Below are 21964 nucleotides of genomic sequence, written 5' to 3' on the forward strand. Positions count from 1 at the left end.
TCACAGATGCGGCAGCTGGTGTGAGTTAGCCAGGCAGTGACCACATTTTGGGGAGAAATCACCCATTGATTTATCACAGGGGCATAAATCATAAATGCATTTAGTTGTCTTCATTGCCTTTCCTGTTATCCTGCCCCTCTGAAGTGAAATGAAGAGGCAGATGTATTATCTGGGATCAATTCCAGATCCCCTGTCTGTTAAAAAAAAAAAAAAAAAAAAAAAAAAAGAAGAAGAAGGAAAGAAAGAAAGAAAACCAGGAAGGGTTTCACACAAACCTTCTGCCACAGGTTGATCAAAGTCTGTGTGTCCTAAAGACCAAGTCATCACACCGATAGCTCAGAGAGAAGCCCAGGCTTCACGTGAGGCGTGGACATGTTAACCCACACTCGCTCCTTGTACTGAGACGGGGAAAAGGATGACAGGGGGACCCGCACTGTCCCTAATCGCAAGCCAACACCCTCTCGAGCTCATAGACGTCGAGGCCCGCAGAGCCCCATGCCTGCGATAAAGTAGGCAAGGTTGCAGAGGTAACAGAGCAGACAGTGGTCAGTCCCAGCCTCAAAGCCTAGAATTCAGTCAGTGAAAACAGGGGCCACAGCAAGGGCAGAGAGCAATCCTCCCAGAAAGGTCTAGAGGACTCCTCTTAAGCGTTTTTGCATTCTCAAGATCTCAGGTTCTGTCTAGGTCTCTTCAAGGATCCTGTCTCATTCACTTTGTTCCCCTTCTTCAAGAATTCTGTCCCATGTCCCTCACTGGGTCTGTGAACCAGAAGCTACTGCCAGGTGCTTTTTCTCATGGTGTTTGCAAGAAAACTGGAAAGGAGCTACTACTGGTAAGGCCATTTTACAAATTAGAAGCTCGCAGCATTTCACACGTCTCCTCCAATGGCGGGGGACCAGCTGTCCATCCCTAACCCAAGACAACTCTTCACTGGATGTTGTCTTTTAAAGCAGGCCCCGATTGTTTTTAATAAGACGAGCTCATAACGGATCATTTCCTAAGTCCAGAGGAAGAGAAAGGATCCGGATTTTTAGCAGGGTTCAGATAATTATTCTGTGCAAAGAAAATACATTTCAGTAAGTATCTTTCTTTGGCTTACACACAGATCCTTTCATTTGGAGTCTGAGCACTCTTCTTTGAAATTCTAAAACCATCATTTTTCTGTCCCACGGAGGCACAGAAACAAATCAGGTGAAAGCAAAATGAAAATGATCCAAATACTGAAAGTCTTAACGTTTCTACAAGTTTGAAGGATCCAATTCATGGACCCAAGGATCGGGGAGTGCCAAAAAATCAGGCTCCTGATCCAAAAGGCACCAGAATCTTGGCCCCAACTAGATTCACCCTCTCCACATCAGAGGGTACCGTGGAAATCTGTTGCAGGGCCTGAGGTGGCCCCAGGAGCCTGCGGGGCTGATTAGCTAAACCTCCCTGTACATCACACCTTCCTAGACTGGGCTTCTTGCTTTATAATAAGGCAGCAGGCTTCCCACTGGGCAGTGAGCATGCAGTCCATACCAGTCTACCCTGGAGAGGCCCCACTGGTCACCCCCATGTGGGTAAGAGTCCCTGGGGGGTGAAGAGTATCACTCAGAACTATGATTAGATTATGGACCAGTGAACAATGAAGCAAGGCCAACTTCGCTACAATGTGAAAAGGGAGGGAAGAGGCCTCTTGGGAGGCTGGGAGCTGAGAGCAGGGATGGAACATGTTCAGTAAGCTCTATCCATCTCCTCCCTTCATATTTTTTATGGGAATGATTAACATAAGGCTGGCCAGGCGGATACCAGGTCGTCAGCCAGAACCGTTTGGCACTGGGAGCCTCAGGTTTTATCCCCAGATGTTCGAAGAGGGCATACAAGGGTCAGCCTACAAAGAATACTGGATTTCCTGAAATCTACTGGAAAAAGGAATTTCATTTATGAGGAATAAAGGTGATTTCAGGGGTTTCTCTACCAATAAAGTTAGCTAAAAAAGCGAAGTGCTCATCTATGAGGAAGATCCCACAATGTGAAAACAAGCAAGAGATACCAAGGGGTGCAAGGCTCAGGGTCAGGTTGGAGCTGGGGAGCCTTTCTGTTGGGCTGTTGGGATCAAGTTCAAAGGGCAAGTCAGACCTCTGTGGGCACGACATTTGAAACTCAAAGCAGGTGAGGATTCACAAGGGGATGCAGAAATCCCATCTTGACCTAAATCTAGTTGTTCTTCCCTCCCCTCCCCAGCTGAAATCCCATCTTGACCTAAATCTAGTTGTTCTTCCCTCCCCTCCCCAGCTGTTTAATGACCACCTAGTACATATCCATCATGGCGTCAAGTACTAAGCTTCAGGAGAGAATGAAACAGGAGCCAGTCTGGCCTCTACTGGAAAGATGACCATTGCAGAGATAATGACACCATCATCATCGACCAGCTCAGGACGAAATGCTGCCCAAATGTTCAAGGCCCTAGAAACTGCATTACCTGGAGGAGGCCTTTCACCAGGTCCCAGAGACCCTCCCCTGGAAGTACTCAGGAGGCTTCTATGCTTGGCTACCCCAGAAAGGGGTGCTGGCGAGCAGGTTAAAGCTAGGACTTTGCAGCCCAGTTACTTAACCTGCTGTCAAGTCCGTTTCCCCACCTATAAAAGGGATGTTCTATAAATATCCATACATAAAGTTGCTGCCAGGGTCAAATGAGATGATTCTTGGAAAGCGCTCAGCAAAGTGCCTCGCTTGCACAGGATCGTTCCTGCTGGGAAGGTTCCCTGAGCACACACGGCGTGCTGGCCACTGCTCCGGTCACTGGGGGCACACTGACGGCCAAACCAGACATAGCACCTGCTCTGTTTCATACGTACGGTCATGTTTCTAATGGGAATTAGAAAAACTCCACAATTTGGGGGGATTTGGGGGGCACAATTCCTTGGGGATGGTTACCTAGTTATGTTATAGACCAGACCCCAAATGCTGCCGTTAAGAGGGAAACAGTACCTAAGATGGCTGGGGGTCAGGGCCGGGGATAACTTTAAATCAGAGAGTCAGAGTAGGTCTCATTGAAAAGCTGATGTCTGGACAAGGACATGAAGAAAGTGAGGGGTGAGCCACCTAGAAATCTGGAGGCAGAGTGCCCCGGTCAGAGAAAACAGCCTGTGCTCATGCCCTAAGGTGACGGTGCACCAGGCATGGCTGAGAGCCACGGGCTGTGTGGAGGGCAGGAGGCCACAGCAGTGGAGAGGAGTCTGAGATGACTGGGCACCCATCGGGCCAGGCCCTGTGGACCTCTCTTGGGACTTCAGCTGAGACAGCACAGCGCAGGGAGCCGGTCACGTTTGCGGGGAGTTCACGGGCACAACCAGCCTCTGGTTTACAATGTGCTTGACTGCCTGTGGAGGGCGCCCCGAGGAAGCCGATCGATCTGAAGCCCGGGATGAAATGTGCTTTGATTGAAATTTACATGCAGGTGTGAGAACAACCGAGGCTGGGGGAGTACAGGTGGTTTCTAGACCTGGAGGCTCCTGACCCCCGCCCCCCGGGGCACATTGCCAGATAGTAGATGTGTGCTCTGCCCTCCTCTCAGGCCTGCTAAGCACCCCTTCCAGCCCATCCCAGGACAGACGTGCCGCGAAGTGGGCAAGAGCTCACCTGACGAAGCGGCGAACTTGCAAGACGGGCTGAGTGTGAGCAGGGCTCTCCCAGACGGCCTCCGGACAGCTTTCGTTAGCAGAGCCACGGAGCCTCTGCTGGGGGCTCCTCTGTTGACTTGGTCTGACCAGTTCGCAAGCCAAGGTCCCCCACAAGCACCTGCTTGTGAGGCTTCCCGCCAAACCGTCTATGGGGGGAGTTTTTTGGAGGGAGCCAATGACGAAAGGAGATGATCCAAGGCCGCTTATGAGGACCAGGCACTTGCAAACCCACATGCATTCCCAAACCTGCCACCTTCACAAACCCGCCGTGCCAAGTCTGCATCCTCTTCTGCTTCCTGGCAGAGCCGGCCGTCCGAGGACGCGCCCGTGGGACCTGGCCCGGAATCCTGCAGACGGCTGTCTCTTCTCCAGTGCTGACGTTTGCCAAGAATTTGCTGCCCCCCTCCCCACCGCCCAGGACCTGAGACACCTGCCCCCCAAACCACGACAGCCCTGCCCAAAGAGCATGCTGCCCCCTCCTATCCCCTAGATGAGGATACTAAGCATGGGAGCGTCAATCACTTGCCCAAAATTCACCCCGCTGAGACAGTGAAGCCTGGAGCCTTAACCACCACTCAAGAGAAGAGAGAACTCATATAAAAGCAGCACTACTTTGCAAATGTCCTTTTCATGTTTCACTAATACAGATAAGCTGCTTGTCTGAATTGAGGTATATTAGCTGTGATGTAGACTAATTAATCAATGATAGTGAATGACCAAACAGATCTCAGTGTCTTTTACAGAGTGTCAGAAGTTTACTTCTCTATGTATGTTTATTCATGAGACAGGTAAAAGGAAAGGCTTAAAAATGCTTTTAAAATGCCTCTGAATACTTTAATCTTCTTATAAGTCAACCAAGACACTGCATAAGATTAATCCATATTCAGGGATAAAAATGTACTTTCTATTTTCCACATCTGAAAAACTATTGCTACCCCATCTTGAATTCAGCCAGTACCACTGCATTCTAACTATAACAAGATTTTAACAATACCGGTGCTTGTCAGTCACGGTGACAATGATGAGAATATAGCATCACGTTCCCCGCCTCCTCTGTGCCCAGCACTGATCTTGCCAGCACATCATCTCATTTCATTCTGAACAACGCTGCAAGGTGTGTATAATTAACCCCGATAGACACATGTGGGGGACAGAATTGTCAGCGTCCAGACACCACCCTCTTTCCATTAGACAATGCTACTTCCCTACCTTGCCCACCTACCAAGAGTCCTACTCAGTAGACCAAGAGGCGGGCGCCTGGGTGGCTCAGTGGGTTAAAGCCTCTACCTTCGGCTCAGGTCATGATCTCAGAGTCCTGGGATGGAGTCCCGCATTAGGTTCTCTGCTCAGCGGGGAGCCTGCTTCCCTCTCTCTCTGCCTGCCTTTCTGCCTACTTGTAATCTGTCAAATGAATAAATAAAATCTTTAAAAAAAAAAAATAGACCAAGAGGAATAAAACCCAGGAAATAAGACCTTGATGTGTCCTTACCCTGAAAACAAGGCTGAACTCATTCAAGAAGCTTCTAGCTCTTCCTGGGGGTGACGGTTAACAAGCTAGAGTTGTCCCAGCCCCAAATCCACCTGGCTTTATGAGGCCGAGGCTTGGGCTCTGCAAACCACCTTCCCACTTTGCCAGCTGTTTCTGGCAAGGTTCCACCAGAAGGGTCCCTGGGGGGGTGGGAGGGTTTACAAGGATGGAGGAGGGACATGGCACTCGCTCCCTCCTGTTCGGCTCCTGCGGGCTTCTGGTTCCCCGTGCCATCGCTCCATCAAGTCTCCTTGCCCCGGCCAGGGACAGTTCATCCCCACAGCAGCGAACAAAGTTAGTTTATAGTTTTTCCAACACGCACGGAATCACGTCTATTCCCTCCAAAGACCGCAGCACCCCTCCCCAAAAGCCTGCCCGCCTTCCCAACCAGTGTGCCCTTCTCAGAGGTCTGGGTCCCAGCTCCCGAGGCCTCTCCTCCCAGCTTCAAGTTTTACTAATGGCCTCTCCTGCTCCCTTCCTCTCTCCTGCCTGCCCCCACCAGCCAAGGGGTAGGAAAGCTGCTACTTCCATGACACCTTATACCTCTCCTTTGGCCCTCTCTGGTCAACAGCTCTTAACATTAAATTCCCTCTGATAAATAACTTTAGGGTTTCTGCCCCTGAGCGGACCTTGCCTGATCCATTGGGAACACTACTGTGCCGTGTGACATCCCTCAGCAGGCTGCAGCGTGGATGGTCTTCACCCTGCCGGGCCACGGAGGGGGCACAAAGACCCTCCTAACTCACAACATGTGGTCCCTGAGCCACCGACCAAAATGTCAATCCTAGGGCTGCACCTGCAGAGAACAGGACTTAGGAAACATATATATATATATATATATATATATATATTTTTTTTTTTTTTTTTCAAGTGCCTCCAACCACCTACCCCTTCGTTTGGATGCACAGGTATAGAGACAGTCTGATGTGAGTCAGGATCAAGGACCCCCAGTTTCATAGCTGTGCGTTCTGGACAAGTAAGTAGATCTCCCTGAGCCTGAGCTCCCTCCCCTGTGCGGTAAGGATGATACTAGGAGAGTCTACCCACAGCGCGGAGCTAAGAATGAAGGGCACAGAGAAAGCATGTGACTCTGGGCCTAGCATGGAGACAGTGGGGGTAGAGCAGGACAGGAAGAAACGCACACTGTCGCCCACCTGTCTCCTGAGGACAGTGGCACCCAGGTGGAGGCCAAAGCCCCAAGGCAGAGCCTGCGAAGAGAAGCAGCTCTTGCTGCCGCAGGAAAAGTCTGAGTCCCTGACGTGGAGTGATTTTCAATGGGCGGCAGCAGGCATGCATCAGTGGGTCTCGTTCCTGACTTGTCTCCTCATGTTCTTCTTGCTGGAGTCTCAAGATGTCCAACACCAGCAGAAGTAATTAAAAATAAACCGGGAGACCGTGAACCATTTCAACCCTCCCTTTTACAGCAAGGAGGGCCTGCGTGAGCTCTCCCCACAGTGACGGAAAATGCCTTTCCCTGTCCTACCGTTGACTGACCACGAGAAATGAATGTTCCTGCTATTTTCCTAAGACAGCTGTAGGATTGATCACCCTTGAAAAAAATACAGCAACGACACCCTCCGACCTGAAACGTTCGGACCGAAATATGACTGCTGTCAGGGAAGAGGCAAGAAAGGGAGGGAGGGAGGGAGGGAGGAGGTCGGGGGAGGGGGGGACAGAGAGATGTAACCACCCAACTGAGCCCTGACACCAAACAGCCGAGGGACATGGGGGCATCTCGGAGCATTCGAAGGAAGCTTAAAAAAAAAAAAAAAGGAAAAGGAAAAAAAAAAGGGAAAAGAAAAGAAAAAAAAAGAACAAGAACAAGAAAAAGAAAACTCTACTTCCTACCTATTACGTACTCTGGAGTCCTACTGCCATTTGGTTTGCTTTTTCCTTCAGCTTGTGTGCATCCCGGTTCAGGGGACAGCCTCCTTGTTTGATGCTGGCCTGCCGGTTCAGCTCCCAACGCTAGTCACGGAGCCCTGTCTCAATTACGTGGCTTCAGTCTCCTCCTTTGTATAAAGGGGATAGAGGAGAGCTCGCCTCCTGGGGTTCCGTGCGAATTAAATGTATGTGTACCATTGTCCATGACACCTGCCCCTTGGCATTTGATAAGGATGAGCTCTCCTGAGTTCTGTATATAGATTTCTGCACAAGAAAGCAGTTGGAGGCATTCTCTCGTTGAGGGAGACTCAGGCTCAGGGAAGTGTAGGGAGCATCTTGGTGCTGCCTGTGCTGCTTATCACAGATCCATGTGAAGGATAGATTGTGCAGGGACGTCTAATGGGCCCAGAAGGGTCGCTATCCACGCTGCACGCTCAAGCAAGTTTCCACCGCTTTACTGGCAGCAGAAGCAAGTGGAGATTCCTCCGTGTGTTGTGCGGCGGCTGCAGCCCCGTCTCACTCCCCGGGGTATCAACACAGCAGAGGGAGTGATGAGCCCCTGGGCAGGTGGATTTTGAGGCATCCTGGGGATACTGTTGTCCTTGGATTCAAGGAGTCTCTGGCTTCCTGGGTCTCAGCAAAGAGGGAATGTGATTCTCTCTGGGGTGTTCCCTTTGTTACTCAGGTGATATGAAAACTGTGACACTGCCACATGCTCCCATCACCACCAAAATAGGATTCAAGGGGCAGTCAAGCCTGATGGTTAGGGAGACTCTCCGTGCTGGGCACTGGGTCCAGCCCCAGGCTGGGGCCCCGCAGCACAGCCCCTTCCTGAACTGCCCCAGGATCAGTCCTGTATCTTGGCCCTGGTGGCAGCGCTGATGGTAAAGGAGGAAAAAAACAAAACTACTCAGGCCAGGAGAGCAGAAAGCACTGCTCCAAACGTGGGAGAGACCCCAAGGCACAGAGAAAGGGATTTCCCATCAAGATTCCCACCCCTTGGGGCACCTGGGTGGCTCAGTGGGTTAAGCCGCTGCCTTCGGCTCAGGTCATGATCTCAGGGTCCTGGGATCGAGTCCCGCATCGGGCTCTCTGCTCAGCAGGGGGCCTGCTTCCTTCTCTCTCTCTGCCTGCCTCTCCATCTACTTGTGATTTCTCTCTGTCAAATAAATACATAAAATCTTTAAAATGCAAACTATTAAAAAAAAAAAGATTCCCACCCCTCAACCACTGGTTATATGGCTAGTATAGTTCATTCAAGTGGAAAAGAGGAGTGGAAAGGAGGTGGAAAAACCACCAAGAATTCTGTTGAATTCAGCAAATGCACGAATTTCCAAGGGCATCTCAATAACTTTTAACAATCCACTGATTGCTTCCTTTAAATCAGGGGTTGACAACCTTGCTCAAAGGCTAGATTCCTTAAATCGCTTTCCCACCATTTCCTTACCTATCCACTCTCCCCTCCGTCTTATGCAACAGGGAAGGTAATGATAAATCATTCCATGACCTTCTTCTTCTTCTTCTTCTTCTTCTTCTTCTTCTTCTTCTTCTTTTTTTAGTTCACTTGGAAGAGCAACTATATAGGTGGCAGGAATGACCATTTTTCTAACTTAAATGCAGGCAGTTTTATTTCTTGAGCAGATCCTGGAATGAGTCCCTTCCATGGAGAGAAGTTCATATTTTATTCCAAGTATGTAAGAGCGGCTGTTAAGCTGCTAACCAATGGATATTAAGCAAAAGTAAATGGCATCCAATAAATGAATAAATAGCTCCTCATTTCTGCCCTCAGAAAGAAAATGCTGGCAAGGGACACATTGCATGGCAATCATGATGCCGTCTTTGGACTCACAGCTAAATCATCAATAATGGATTCCTTCTTCCAACTCGTTCAAAAATGTTTTATTAAGCAGGTGCCTTGAACGAGGCCCTGGTTAGGTGAGAGGCAGCTTTAAAAAAATGACACCCACAAGTGCCCTTCTGGACTGCTCCCCACTTCCTTCAGCTTTCCCCTTTTGGCACCCCACTGCCATACTGTAAGCAAGTCCAGGCTACTGCACTGAGGGGAGAGGCCTCCCAGTGTGGCTCCGGAGGGTGAGACATCACCTAGGCAGGTCTTCGGGAGGAGAACCCAGACAGCCCGGCCAAGCTCCCAACCTCATGCCGCTCCATCAGGGAGGGACTCGACCTCACACCACATGGAGCACAATCACCACCTAGTTAACCCACAGATTTGCAAGAGACGATAAAGTGTTCTCTTAAGCCATTCAGTTTGGGGATGTTTAATTGGATTGTTAAGATGAATGATTATGATTTCCTCTTTCTCCCCTTCTCCTCGTCTCTCCTATTAGTTTTCTATTGTTGCTTCACAAGTTACCACAAATGCCGTGGCTTAAATAAACACATTTGCAACCCCCCAGTTTCTCTGGGTCAGGAGTCTGGGCACAGCTTAGCTTAGTCTTCTGTCTGGGATCTCACGAAGCTGCCATCAAGGTATGGACTGAGCTGCACTTTCATCTGGGGGCTCAGCTGGGGAAGAACCTGCTTCCCAGCCCATTCAAATCGTTGGCAGGATTCCTTTCCTTGTGGCTGCAAGACTGAGGGCTCAGCTTTTTGCTGGCTGTTAGCTGGAGGATGTCCTCAGTCCCAAAAGATGCCCCCAGTTCCTTGCCCATGGGCTTCTCCAAAAGCTGCTTACTTCATCTAACTGGAAAGGAGAACCTCTCTGCCTTCAGGAAGGGTGCAGGCCCCTTTTTTAAAAGATCTTCTAAGTAAGGCTCCCCCAGGATATCCTTTTTGATGAACTCAAACCAACTAACTTGAGACCTTAATGATATCTACAAAATCCCCTGACCTTATATTCTATTGGTTAGAATCAAGTCACAAGGTCCACTCATACTCAAGGTGAGGAGATTATACAGGAGGTAAACACCTAGAGGCAGGTGTCTCTATGCCACATTTCTCAGCAGCGCTGGGATATGCTGCGTGGTAGAGATACTGTTCAGAGATACAGAATCTGTCCCCAAGAACTCACCAAACCAGTTAAGATTAAAGACAGGCCTAGAAGTATTTACAGTGCTGAACATGAACACAGGGCCTGGCTGGTGTTCCAGGCATGGCTGAATATAAGGTGCCGGGGGGCTGTAAACTTCAAACCCAGACTAAGGAACTAGGCTGGTGGGGTTGGTGTGGCGGTAGGCAGTAGGGCAGTGGGAGGGAGGAGGAGAGAAGAGGGGGAAGACAGAATGGTGAGGTCATGGTCAAAAGCAGCATACACCTGCCATCTCAGGGGGCAGCCATATCTCAGCTCCAGGCTTTTTTTTTTTTTCCATATAAGAATGTTAGCTCCCAAGTGCCAAGTATACCCATTTATGAGAGAAACTAAAACAAAAATTTTATATACTCTCTCCAGATTTTTAAATGACAATCAGTAACTAGCAATTTTTAAAACAAAGTATGAGCGAGGAAACACAAAGTTGTGTGCTGCATTTGACTAAGGGAATAGGTTCTTACAAAGTAAACAGAGGGAACAAAAGTAGCCAAACCCACAGGGGAACCAAACGCTGTTCCTTAGGTTGCTTCTTACTTATAGGAGTCGTTCCCCAAGTGTGCGGCACCCACATCACCTGGGAACTTGTGAGAAATGCACATTCTCAGGCCCCAGCCCTACTGGATCAGAAACTCCTAGTGTGGGGTAAGCAGTTGGTGTTGGAACAAGTCCTCCAGATGATTCTGATGCTTGCTCAAGCTTGAGAACCATGGTCTTAATGGGAATCACTTTTCAGCCTTAAGACCATTTTCCTTTCTTCTGAGTCTACTTCCTGTTTCTATAATCTTGAAGATTGCCAAATATAGCATGACATAACCCTCTACCAAATACTTAATGTGTAGAATCAACACATGGGGATCCATGCAGACTCACTACCTGCATTTCCACAGAGAAGTCATCAAGAAGAATGTGTATGTGTATGTATATGAACACCATAGAACTCTCCAGAATGGAGCAGGAGGGACAGGATCCTGCTATGAATTTCCAATCATAGAAGATTTTCTTGCTACAAAAAGCAAATCTGCTTTGACTTGATAATACTTTGTAAGTAGATGAAGCTCCTTGATGTAATGTTGAAATCTCCAAGATCTGGTTCCAATTAATCCAAGAAAGCACTAGGCCTAAAATCAATATTGTACTTTTGGCAAGATATGTTTAAATTTGTCTTTTATCTACAGTCTTTTCAATAAATGGTGCTAGGAAAATTGGACAGTTATATGTAGAAGAATGAAACTAGACCATTCTCTTACACCATACATAAAGATAAACTTGAAATGGATAAAAGACCTCAACGTGAGACAGGAATCCATCAGAATCCTAGAGGAGAACATAGGTAGTAACCTCTTTGATATCAGTCACAGCAACTTCTTTTAAGATATGTCTCCAAAGGGAAAGGAAACAAAAGCGAAAATGAACTTTTGGGACTTCATCAAGATCAAAAGCTTCTGCACAGCAAAGGAAACAGTCAACAAAACAAAGTGGCAACCCACGGAATGGGAGAAGATATTTGCAAATGACAGTACAGACAAAAGGCTGATATCCAGGATCTATAAAGAACTTCTCAAACTCAACACAAACAGATAATCATATCAAAAAATAGGCAGACGATATGAACAGACACTTCTCCAATGAAGACATACAAATGGCTATCAGACACATGAAAAAATGTTCATCATCACTAGCCATCAGGGAGATTCAAATTAAAACCACATTGAGATATCACCTTATACCAGTTAGAATGGCTGAAATTAGCAAGACAGGAAACAACATGTGTTGGAGGGGATGTGGAGAAAGCTGCAAGTTGGTGCAGCCACTTTGGAGAACAGTGTGGCGATTCCTCAAGAAATTAAAAATAGCTTCCCTTTGACCCTGCAATTGCACTCTTGGGTATTTACCCCAAAGATACAGATGTCATGAAAAGAAGGGCCATCTGTACCCCAATGTTTATAGCAGCAAGGCTACAGTCGCCAAACTGTGGAAAGAACCAAGATGCCCTTCAACGAACGAATGGATAAGGAAGATGTGGTCCATATACACTATGGAGTATTATGCCTCCATCAGAAAGGATGAATACCCAACTTTTGTAGCAACATGGACAGGACTAGAAGAGATTATGCTGAGTGAAATAAGTCAAGCAGAGAGAGTCAATTATCATATGGTTTCACTTATTTGTGGAGCATAAGAAATAAGATGGAGGACATGGGGAGATGAAGAGGGGAAGGGAGTTGAGGGAAATAGGAAGAGGATGTGAACCATGAGAGACTATGGACTCTGAAAAACAACCTGAGGGTTTTGAAGGGGCGGGGGGTGGGAGGTTGGGGGAGCCAGGTGGTGGGTATTAAGGAGGGCACGTATTGCATGGAGCACTGGGTGTGGTGCAAAAACAATAAATACTGTTATACCGAAAAGAAATTTTTTAAAAAATTTGTCTTTTATTTGACAAATTTGTCAAATAAAATGTCCTCTGCCTCTTCCCGCAGGTAAGGACTGGATGTTTAAATACCAATATTACTGGGCAACTGCTCTCCACCAAGTATCACCATGTGGGAAGAAGTCATAGAGTTCAGTATGGGAGGACTTGTCTGATAATTTATTTGGCCTTAATGGAGCTGCTTATAAAAAGCCCCCTTCACTTTCTTCTTTTTATGTCAGATGGTCCTAAATAATTCAAAATACCCTCCAACATGCTAGGCAATGTCATGGCATCTGCAAACATTCTACATGACCACAGAATGTCAATGGCCCTACCCATGCTTACTAGTGCTGTGGCCTCCCACCCCACCGGGCCTCTCCGTCATTCAGACACACCTTAGGATTGTGCCTTAGGCACTGGTCATGAGCCTGGCACTGTGACATATGATCCACAGGGTCCACACATATCCAGCATGTTCCTCCCTCCACATTGTTGGGGTCGATTCCACGTTAAAGCATGTTAACCCCCTGGGCCTGCCTGGGCCTACTTAGCCATAGTGACTCCATGTTGCCTAGGTAGACATTTTGTTGTCTAGAAAAGTTACTGCTCCCGGTTCCAGGTAACTGTTACTAAAACACAACACCTAAAACAAGGTAACTGTTACTAAAACACACACCTAAAACAAGGCCAGTTCCAGGTAACTATTACTAAAACACATACCTAAAACAAGGCCATTGGTAACCGTTACTAAAACACAAAGGTAGGAGACATCCAATCAGCCAAAGCTACAAATGGTCAACAAATGCAGATGTCTGCGATTATGCCCTATAAAAACTAGCCTGTAAGACCAAGGGGCATCGCTCTCTTCGGAGGCGGCCCTGGCCGGTCATTCTGACTTCTAATGCTTGGCATAGAATAAAGCTTTACATAACTTTCACTTTGTCTCAGCCTCATTTCCCTGGCCGGGCAGCCTAACTTCTAATGCTTGGCATAGAATAAGGCTTTGCGTAACTTTGTCTCAGTCTCATTCCTTTGATAACAGACCCAACAACATGACATATGTCCATCCAAGAATTAAGTCCCCAGAAATCATCACCTGAAATCTCACATCTAAAATACCTTGTCTAACAGCGAATTCCCATCTTATTCAAGGGTTGGGTTCTAAAGGCAGTGCTTACTGTGGGAGCCGCCATCAGCCAGATTTATTTCTGGACATCACTTAGGCAGGTGCCATGGCAGAGTCCCACATTGTCTTAGGAAGCCTGGCATGACTAACTTTTCCTCCAGCTTCAGCAGTGATGGCTGGGCACCAGAGCAAGAAGTAGGCATCCCTTTAGGGACCATGTTGTACAAAACGGATATGTCTTTAAAAAGCAGACGTACACTTGATGAGGTGAGATGTCAGTGTTAGCGGAGAAAATGCAGGTACCACGAATGACTAAGGGAACTTGGAATGACATATCAGGTTCCCTCAAGGGTATGTACTCTTTGGATACAGCTGAGGACACAGCTGTCATTTGTCTTCTCTTTCTTTTTGCCAAGTATGTATGGTTAGTTCAGTTCTGAGAAATTAAATACACAAAGTAGGAAAAGTAGGACAGACTTGGTTTGAAGGGTCTTACAGACACAGAGTAATGCCACTGGCTCATGGGACATGAGAGAGCCTTTGTGATGTCCCTGAGATAGCACCCTCTCTGACTGACCTTTTTCCTGTGAAAATTCCACCATTCAGGGGATGATGGTGGATTCATTCAGGGGATGAGAAGGGGATGATGGACTGCTAATCTACTAATTGGTGCCCACCAGAGGAATTTATTAAAAACATGGATTACTACCCCACATCCTTAGACATTTTGATTCTGTAGGTATGGGATAGAGTACAAGTATCCATAATCTAAAAACCTCCCCAGAGAATCCAAACTAGCTAACAGCTTGAGGAACATCTGGGTTTAGGCACTCAGATACACCAAAAATGTTAATATTCATCACTGATATCCTAACATATGGATTCATCAGGTAAATAAATGTCAACCTGGAGATCAAAGAAGGAATTAGAATAGAGAACAAGCTTTGACAGGGTGGGGAACATCCCTGGGGGACAGAGAGAAGCTTCCGGGTGATCATGAGGGTACAGAAGGAGGAACCACAGAAGTCGAGAAGCATCCAGGAGATGACTGTGTGGCCACCATGGCTGACTTCACCATCTACAGATGGTGGATTCACCGAGCAGCTCTGGCTCCATGGAAAACCAACGTGCTGCCCAATATGGACAAAGCACTTTTCTCAATGAAACATTCCACTGAACACATTTACCATGTCTTTATGGGTTTCTTCTCTACCTCCAAAAGATTTCATTTTGAAACAAAGAAAGTCGTCAGATTTGGTTTGGTGAACCAGAAGACACAAGACTGAAAAACCATAGGTCATTGTGAGATGGAGTCTAGATGGGGCACTTAACCCTGGACAACTTGGGGGTCACAGCACAACACAGGTTCTCTGTCAACGGTGCTGCACGGCGGCACAGGTACCTTACCTTGCGATCCGGCCAGTTGTATTTGGCAAAGATGGTATCATAGGTGTCCACTGCCCCGTCGGTGATGAGCATGATGGCCTGACTGCAGATGCTTCCTTGTCCTGTGTGGTTGAACTGGGAGAAGAAACATGTTCAAATTAAAAAACACACCAGAGACGTCTGTACTTCCACAAGACTTCAGAGACATGGGGCTCAGGAAGCCTCCCCAAACAAGAGCTCGTTCTGCAAAACAGAACCTATACCATAAGCTCTTCCCTATGCATTCACCCAATTTGCTTTGACAAACTGGAACTAAACACTGGCCATGGAGGGGATTTCTGAAAAACACACGCAAGATGGGAAGTAAGACTCTAGGACAAATAACCTCTCTTTCCTTCAGGCACAGATAGTGCCTCAGAATGTAAGCCCCTAAAGCATTGGCACAGTCACCCTTTAGGGACACATGAGCCGCAGAATAAGAGGCAGGCAACGTCTCTTTCAAAATCTAAAGGAGTCTGGTTTGATGTGATAGAGGATACAATCAGTGAGGTATTGGACACATGGAGAATAGAGTCAGGAAAGTGTCAATTCAGACTAGAAGCCTAAGCACTCTTTTTGTAGGGTTTGTTTTAAATATATATTTGTTAGCATGTAACATTACATATTAGTTTATATGGCTTATAAGGGATAGCAGACTGAAATTCTAAGATTGTGCCCACTGGTGTGCAAGACCCTAAATATCTTCAACTTTCAGTTTTATGTGGCATTGTAAAAGTTCCCAGGCTTTGTGAGTGGTAGACCGGATTAGACTGGTCACCAGAAGTCGGTGTCCATCCCTTGAACCAGGGGTGAAGAATTCTCTTAATGAATACTATCAATGCTGCAATTGAAAGCAACACCGGGTCCTTTAAAAACCCTACAATCGGAGAACATGGTGGTTCAGTCAGTAAAGTGTCTGCTTTTAGCTCAGAGTCCTGGGATAGAGTCCCACCTCGGGCTCCCTGCTCAGTGGGGAGTCTGCTTCTCCTCCTCCCTCTTCCCTCCCCTCTACTCAAACTCTCTCTCTTTTTCAAATAAATAAAATCTTAAATAAATTGAATAAATAAATAATCAAAATCGAAACCCCCACAATTAACATGACAATGCCAAGGCATGAAAACATTCAAGAAGTCTTTAACATTCAGCAGTGAAAACTCCCACCATTTTAAGTGGTGACATTTCTTTATTAATTCTAACATTATTTACTAAGTGCCCACACAGAGCTGGAGCTGAAACATGCAAAAATCCCTTCACTCCTGTAGTTCATAATTCTATGTGAGGAGATATACAGAACAAAGAAAATAAGTCAATTTTGTTGTATGTGTGGTAACAGTGATGGTAAGGAACCAAAAAAAAAAAAGAAAGAAAAGAAAAGAAAAAGAAGAAGAAGAAGCAAGAAAAAAGAGCAGGGGGATAAGAAACAGGAGAGAGCAACTTTAGAAAAAAACCAGAGAAGACCTCCCTGAGCAGGTGACGTATGAGTGACACCTGCAGGAGTTGAGGGTCTGGAGGAGGGACGTCCCAGAGAGGGCCAAGAGCACACGCAAAGGCACTGAGTGGGCACATTCGATCTGTTGACCAAGACCCTGGGGAAGGATGGAGACCATTCTTGGATTTGCTGCTGATGCTGCTGAAGCAGAGAGGTAGTAAAGCATGCAAGTTGAGATTTAATGCCTCGTCTCTGCGTACCTAGAATTCGGATGTTAGAGATTGATTTCAGCTCAAGAGAGAAAACTGCAACTAACCGCATGAATGGATGGAGAGAAGGATGGATGTTAGGGCGGGAAGCTTTGCTCTGCCCCCATATGGCCCTGAGCAATTCCTTCCTCCCTTCCTCCCTGTGTTCCTTTCTTCCTTCCTTTCCCTCCCCTCTGAAAGACCCACCTTCACTAAGCTTCATAGTCTCAATAAATGGCATTGTCCCTTCCACTCTGAGACGCTGCTAAGATTCTATCGTCATAGTGTATTTTCTTCCTTACTGCGGTAGAAAGAAACATACCCCGTGGTCTTGTCCTATCAACAAGTTGTTCTGGCAATGTCTGGGGGGGGGGCTACGTTCAACACATCTTCAGATCATTGACTAGACCCAGCAGCGGACCACTGAATAAAGGTGATCTCTGCTTCAGTTTGCAGAGGCTAAAGAAAGGGTTGGGGGGAATCAAGACACCTTGCAACTGTTGTGCATGCAACTTATTGGAAAGCATGCTGGCAACATTCTTCCAAATGAAAGGCAAGAAAGAAAGGGAAATGAAGATATCTGAATAATGCAGACTGGAAGAAGGGGCTGCCCTGAGCTGTTTATTTAAAAACATCACTTTCCTCTCTGGCTGAGTCCCTGGTATTCTCTGCGGCAATTTGCAGTTGGAGAATTTTGAAGAATGCAATTAAATTCAAATGCTTTGATGAGTAATATCTCTTCTCTTCATATTTGTCTAGAACTTTTTTTTTTTTGAATAGCGGGAGTGATGAAAGTGTTTTCCATAATAATAACAATGACAAGGGCCTGGTGATGAACTACAATTAGCTCAGTGATTCATCAGTTAGCAGCGAAAATTTCAATGCATCCTGACATTTAGAGCATTTGGTTGTGATTAACAGTCTTTGAAATGTCACCGAATTTTATTTAATTGGCTAAGAAAAATTTTTAAAAGGTAATCACCGCAAAGATCATATTCATCGCCAAAAAAGATAATTGCGGCTGTCACATGACAAGGTAGATGCTAACTACTGTAGCAGACTGGCTCTGTGTTCTTACAGAAACTAATGAATGCAGCAGAGATCAAGAGCTAGAAGGGTCTTAGAAGTTTATTCGAACGCTCCTTTCAAAGCCGTTTGTACAACAACTGTAAGCCTTTAAGTCATTGGAGCAAATACTGACACTGAAATGCAGGTAATTGCAAAATCAAATTTGCTTGATTCAGTTAGAGTAACCTCTGAGCCATTCTGAGCCCCAGCCACAATCACACTTGCGATTATGTGTGTGTGTGTGAGAGAGAGAGAGAAAGACACACACACACACACACACACACACACGGAGAAGGTATGCTTGTGTGGTTGGGAAGTAACTATTCATATTGGCTTCCAAGGGCAGGCTTAATACACAGAAGAGAATTATACCACTTAAAGGTCATATTGATGAAGTGGAAAATAGCTAAAGCTTCATTTTCATGGGAGATTAACCATCTCTGTGTTTGTCAGAATGTTTGGCTATTTAAAAGCCCAGTGGCAAGTGATGAGATGGAAATGTTTCTCTCTATGAAATAAACGAGCACTGAAAATAGGGTGCCACCCACCAACCAACCTCCATCAAAGATATTCTGTAACATTTGTGTTCCTTCCATTTCTTGCTATCTGGAATTTACATTGGATCCACTGGGTTTTCTGATTGGCCAGACCCCAGAGGGATTTTATAGGCAAAGGCAGAGCAGGGAGGCATATGGAAGGTTTCCCTGATTCAAAACTATTTTTGTTACCAGGATTTAAGGAAAGACATCTGCCACGTGTTGGTGATTTCTCTGGATCTGAGAGGTGCTGGGAGGTTAGTATCTTGGAGCCTACAAACATATTATGCCTGAAGGTGGACTTGGTAAGCTGTGACTTCTACAAGAGTCTAACTGTGAGGTTCTGATATGATATAAAGAGTTCTTGAGCCAATGTGTGTGGTACCGGCATAAATACATCTTGAACAGGTCTGTTATGCAGAGGCGCACTGTGAGTCTCTGGGAAATGAGGATAGCATCTCGCCACCGTGACAACACTTATGCTGGACTACCTCGGCAGACCAGCATGCGCTGGGCATGTGGTGGGAAACACTGGCTTGGAAGGGTCTGGGAACAAAACCAATAAGTGGACAGGATGGGCAGAGAGAAGGTCAGAGGGCAAGGAAAAAGAGAGAGAGGACAATGAAGGCAAGCAGATGATCCTGAGGACGGGGGCAGGAAGTAAGACCAAAGCATCAGGAGCTCGAGTTGCTTCTAGAAGCCAAAGGCAGCCCGGCTAGAGTGGAAGTTGCCCAGTGTCTCCATGGCCACAGAGATGGCTCTCCCCACCCACACCAGCCCTGCTGAAAGGAATGCAGGTATGGCTTCATTGTGCTGAATCCTCAACCCTGGTCTACCAGGGCCAGGTTCATGGGCATGTGATGCAGTACGGGACCTCTCGCTCCATTTAACGCTTTGCTGCCTTTCTCTTAAGAGGCTTAATGACTTTTGGACAAGGGACCTGCATCTTCATTTTGCCCTGGACTTCACCAATTATGTGGCCAATGCTCTGTCTATTCCTGTTCCCATTTTACAGAAGAGGAAAATAAAGGTGAGGCTAAGCAGAGTTTTCTCAAGGTCACGCAGCAAGCTCTGACCAAGTCAGGTTTCTCAGCCCAACCTGCCTAACTCCAGAGTTCACAGACTTCACAAGACAAGCATCCCCCAAACTTGTTCCTTCGCTGCTTCTGCCAAAGAGCCAGGAAACAGAAACTTGCTGCAGGACAGCTCTCCACACAAGAGACTCACCAGCTCAGAGTAGCCTCCCCCTACTGTAGACAAGAGGCTCTTGAGGTGAAAAAACAGAATCAATTTTATCATTGTGACAAGTCCTTCCAATACGACCCTCTGGAAAGAGACTGTGAAGATGCAGAGCTTGGTATCTCCAAGCCCAGAGAAGGTTCCAAGCCCTATCCAGAGTTCAACTCAGAATTTAAAGGTGCAGCTTGGTCCCTTGCCCTATTCAGCTATGTTGATACATTATTCATAAGCTGTTAACAGGGATGGGCTGGCCCAAACACTGAACCTCACCTACGTGTGAATTCTCTGCAGCCAGCAGCCCCGGGGCAGCAAAGTAAGAGGCAAGAGCCATGGGTTTAACTTGAGTTTAATTCAAGATGCTGATGTGGCACCTTACCTCCTGATTTTTCCCTCCCCTGCCCCCTGGACACTGGCTCAGGACCGAAACCTAAACGGCCTTCTGTGTGCCCATAGATATTAATGGTAAAAGGGAGTCGAGAATCAGGGCTTACCCTCGGCTGGAGAGGCCAGCGTCACTGAGTAACTAAAGCTCGAGATTTGGAGTTGGGCACAATTGGCCACCGGGATGAGCCATGTGACGGTGGGTAGGAGCTCTCCAGCACACTAACACGTGGGGCCCCCCACAGCAGCCTGGAGACTGAGTGCTGTGAGGCCGCTGAGCCTCTAGGGGCTCTTCCAAGTCCCACAACACCTCAACGGGACTGTGGCTCCGTTTAGTGCCTGTTTGCACTCAGTTCTACCCCACGCCTCTCCCCAGGATGCCACAGTCTCCAGGCTCCCCAGGAGTTTCGACCAGGTTCACCCAAAGGAGAATACTAGAAGGTACAAGGGAGAAGCCAAGGCTTTCCTCAGCTAAGTCTCTCTTTTTTGGATCGGGGGCGTGGGCGCTTTCTGGCAATGGCTGCATCTTTTCCAAGACACCAGCTTCCACAGGGCAGGCCTTCCCCCTATGACCCAGCTCTCGCTAGGCAGCCCCTCCACGGTTCGATTCCATCTGGATGGTCATGGGGCGGAGGCTCCGATGGAGTCCCTCCCTCCTGCTAGTGCTAATTCCAAGATGGTTTCATTCTCTGTTTGGTTTCTGACCTTTTCCATCCCTTATGCAGACACAGCCCTGAAGTAAACCCATGCTGTTGGACACACCTAGAGCAATTTCTATTTCTTTTTTTTTTTTTTAACTTCTTAATATGCTAACCTTCCTCCCCAGTCCAAGACATCAGTACGTGTCACCCAGATAATGTCAAGGCCTGGTTGTCTTTGTTTCTCAGTATAACAGTCAGAGAAATCCTGCTAAAACTCAAGTTGGTCACGTCATTCCCTGCTCAGACTCCAGGGACTGTCCATCCCACACAGAGCAAGAGCCCAAGCCCCCACAGGAGTCATGAGGTCTGGTCCCTGCTCCCTCCCTGATCTCATTCCCTAGCCTTCTCTCCCCAACTTGGCTCCTAACACTGCTTTCCTCGCTGTATGGCACATAGGCCAAACAGCTCTGCCTCAGGGCCTTTGTACCTGTTCCCCTTGCTGGAAACTTCTTCCCCAAAATGAAATCGCTGCTCCCTCACTTCTTTAAGGTCTCTACTCCAGCCAAGGGTACCTAGGAGAGCTCTTTCGTGACTGCGCGGTATAAAGCAGCAAGTTCTTATTAAGCTAGAACAATGGGGCTGTTGTTCTCCATAAGACAACACACTTCATCTGCCTCTTCCCATTAGATCTGAGGTCAGTATAAACTTCCTCTGTAAAGGGCCACACGGTAACTATTTTAGGTTTTACAGACCATATGGTCTCTGTCGGAACTAATCAACTCCGCCCTTGTAATGCAAAAGCAGCCATAGAGGATAGGTAACCAGGTGGGCATGCATCCAGTCCCATAAAACAATTTTTACAAAAACAAGATGCAGGCTGGATTGGGCTCGTGGGCCATACTTTTCAAGCCTTTGCACTGGAACATGAGATGCATTAAGGCAAACACTTTGTCTAGTCTGTTCTCTGATGTGTTCTCAGTGTTTGGCATTAAATGATACAGAACCTGCATTAATAAAGAGAGTCATTGTGTTCCTAATACTCTGCCAGACTAAAAAGAACACAAAAGTCACACATGCACATTCTTTTAGCTTAACACATTTGGATTCAAAGGGCAGAGTCCCCAGCCCAGGACCCCCCAGAGGTTTTCATGGGACGTTAACAGGTGCTACTTGAAAAACAGATTCTTGTTCTAAGAAGTGTAAGGAACAGTCGGTTGAGCAGCATTCCTTCCTGTTGTGCTTCCTGGAAATCTGATTATGTTACTGTGTATTGTGAATCTGCCAGGCGCTAGAAGAGAGAGAAGGATGGGTAGGGCGCTCCCTAAGCCTACGGCACAG

The 21964-nt window shown here is 47.0% G+C and overlaps 1 protein-coding gene across 2 annotated transcripts in view; it reads right to left on the reverse strand.

The window, feature by feature from the left end:
- The window catches only part of CACNA2D3 (calcium voltage-gated channel auxiliary subunit alpha2delta 3), an 851905-nt gene that overhangs the window by 375585 nt on the left and 454356 nt on the right, over positions 1-21964 (reverse strand). For both annotated transcript variants that reach the window (XM_045078786.1, XM_045078785.1), the window contains exon 11: positions 15067-15180. In XM_045078786.1, coding sequence (XP_044934721.1) covers positions 15067-15180 — 114 coding nt within the window. The remainder of the gene's footprint in view (positions 1-15066; positions 15181-21964) is intronic.

The sequence above is a fragment of the Mustela putorius genome, unplaced genomic scaffold (genome assembly GCF_011764305.1).
Source record: "Mustela putorius furo isolate JIRA1106 unplaced genomic scaffold, ASM1176430v1.1 tig00000095_pilon_pilon_pilon, whole genome shotgun sequence".
Taxonomy (NCBI): Eukaryota; Metazoa; Chordata; class Mammalia; order Carnivora; family Mustelidae; genus Mustela; species Mustela putorius.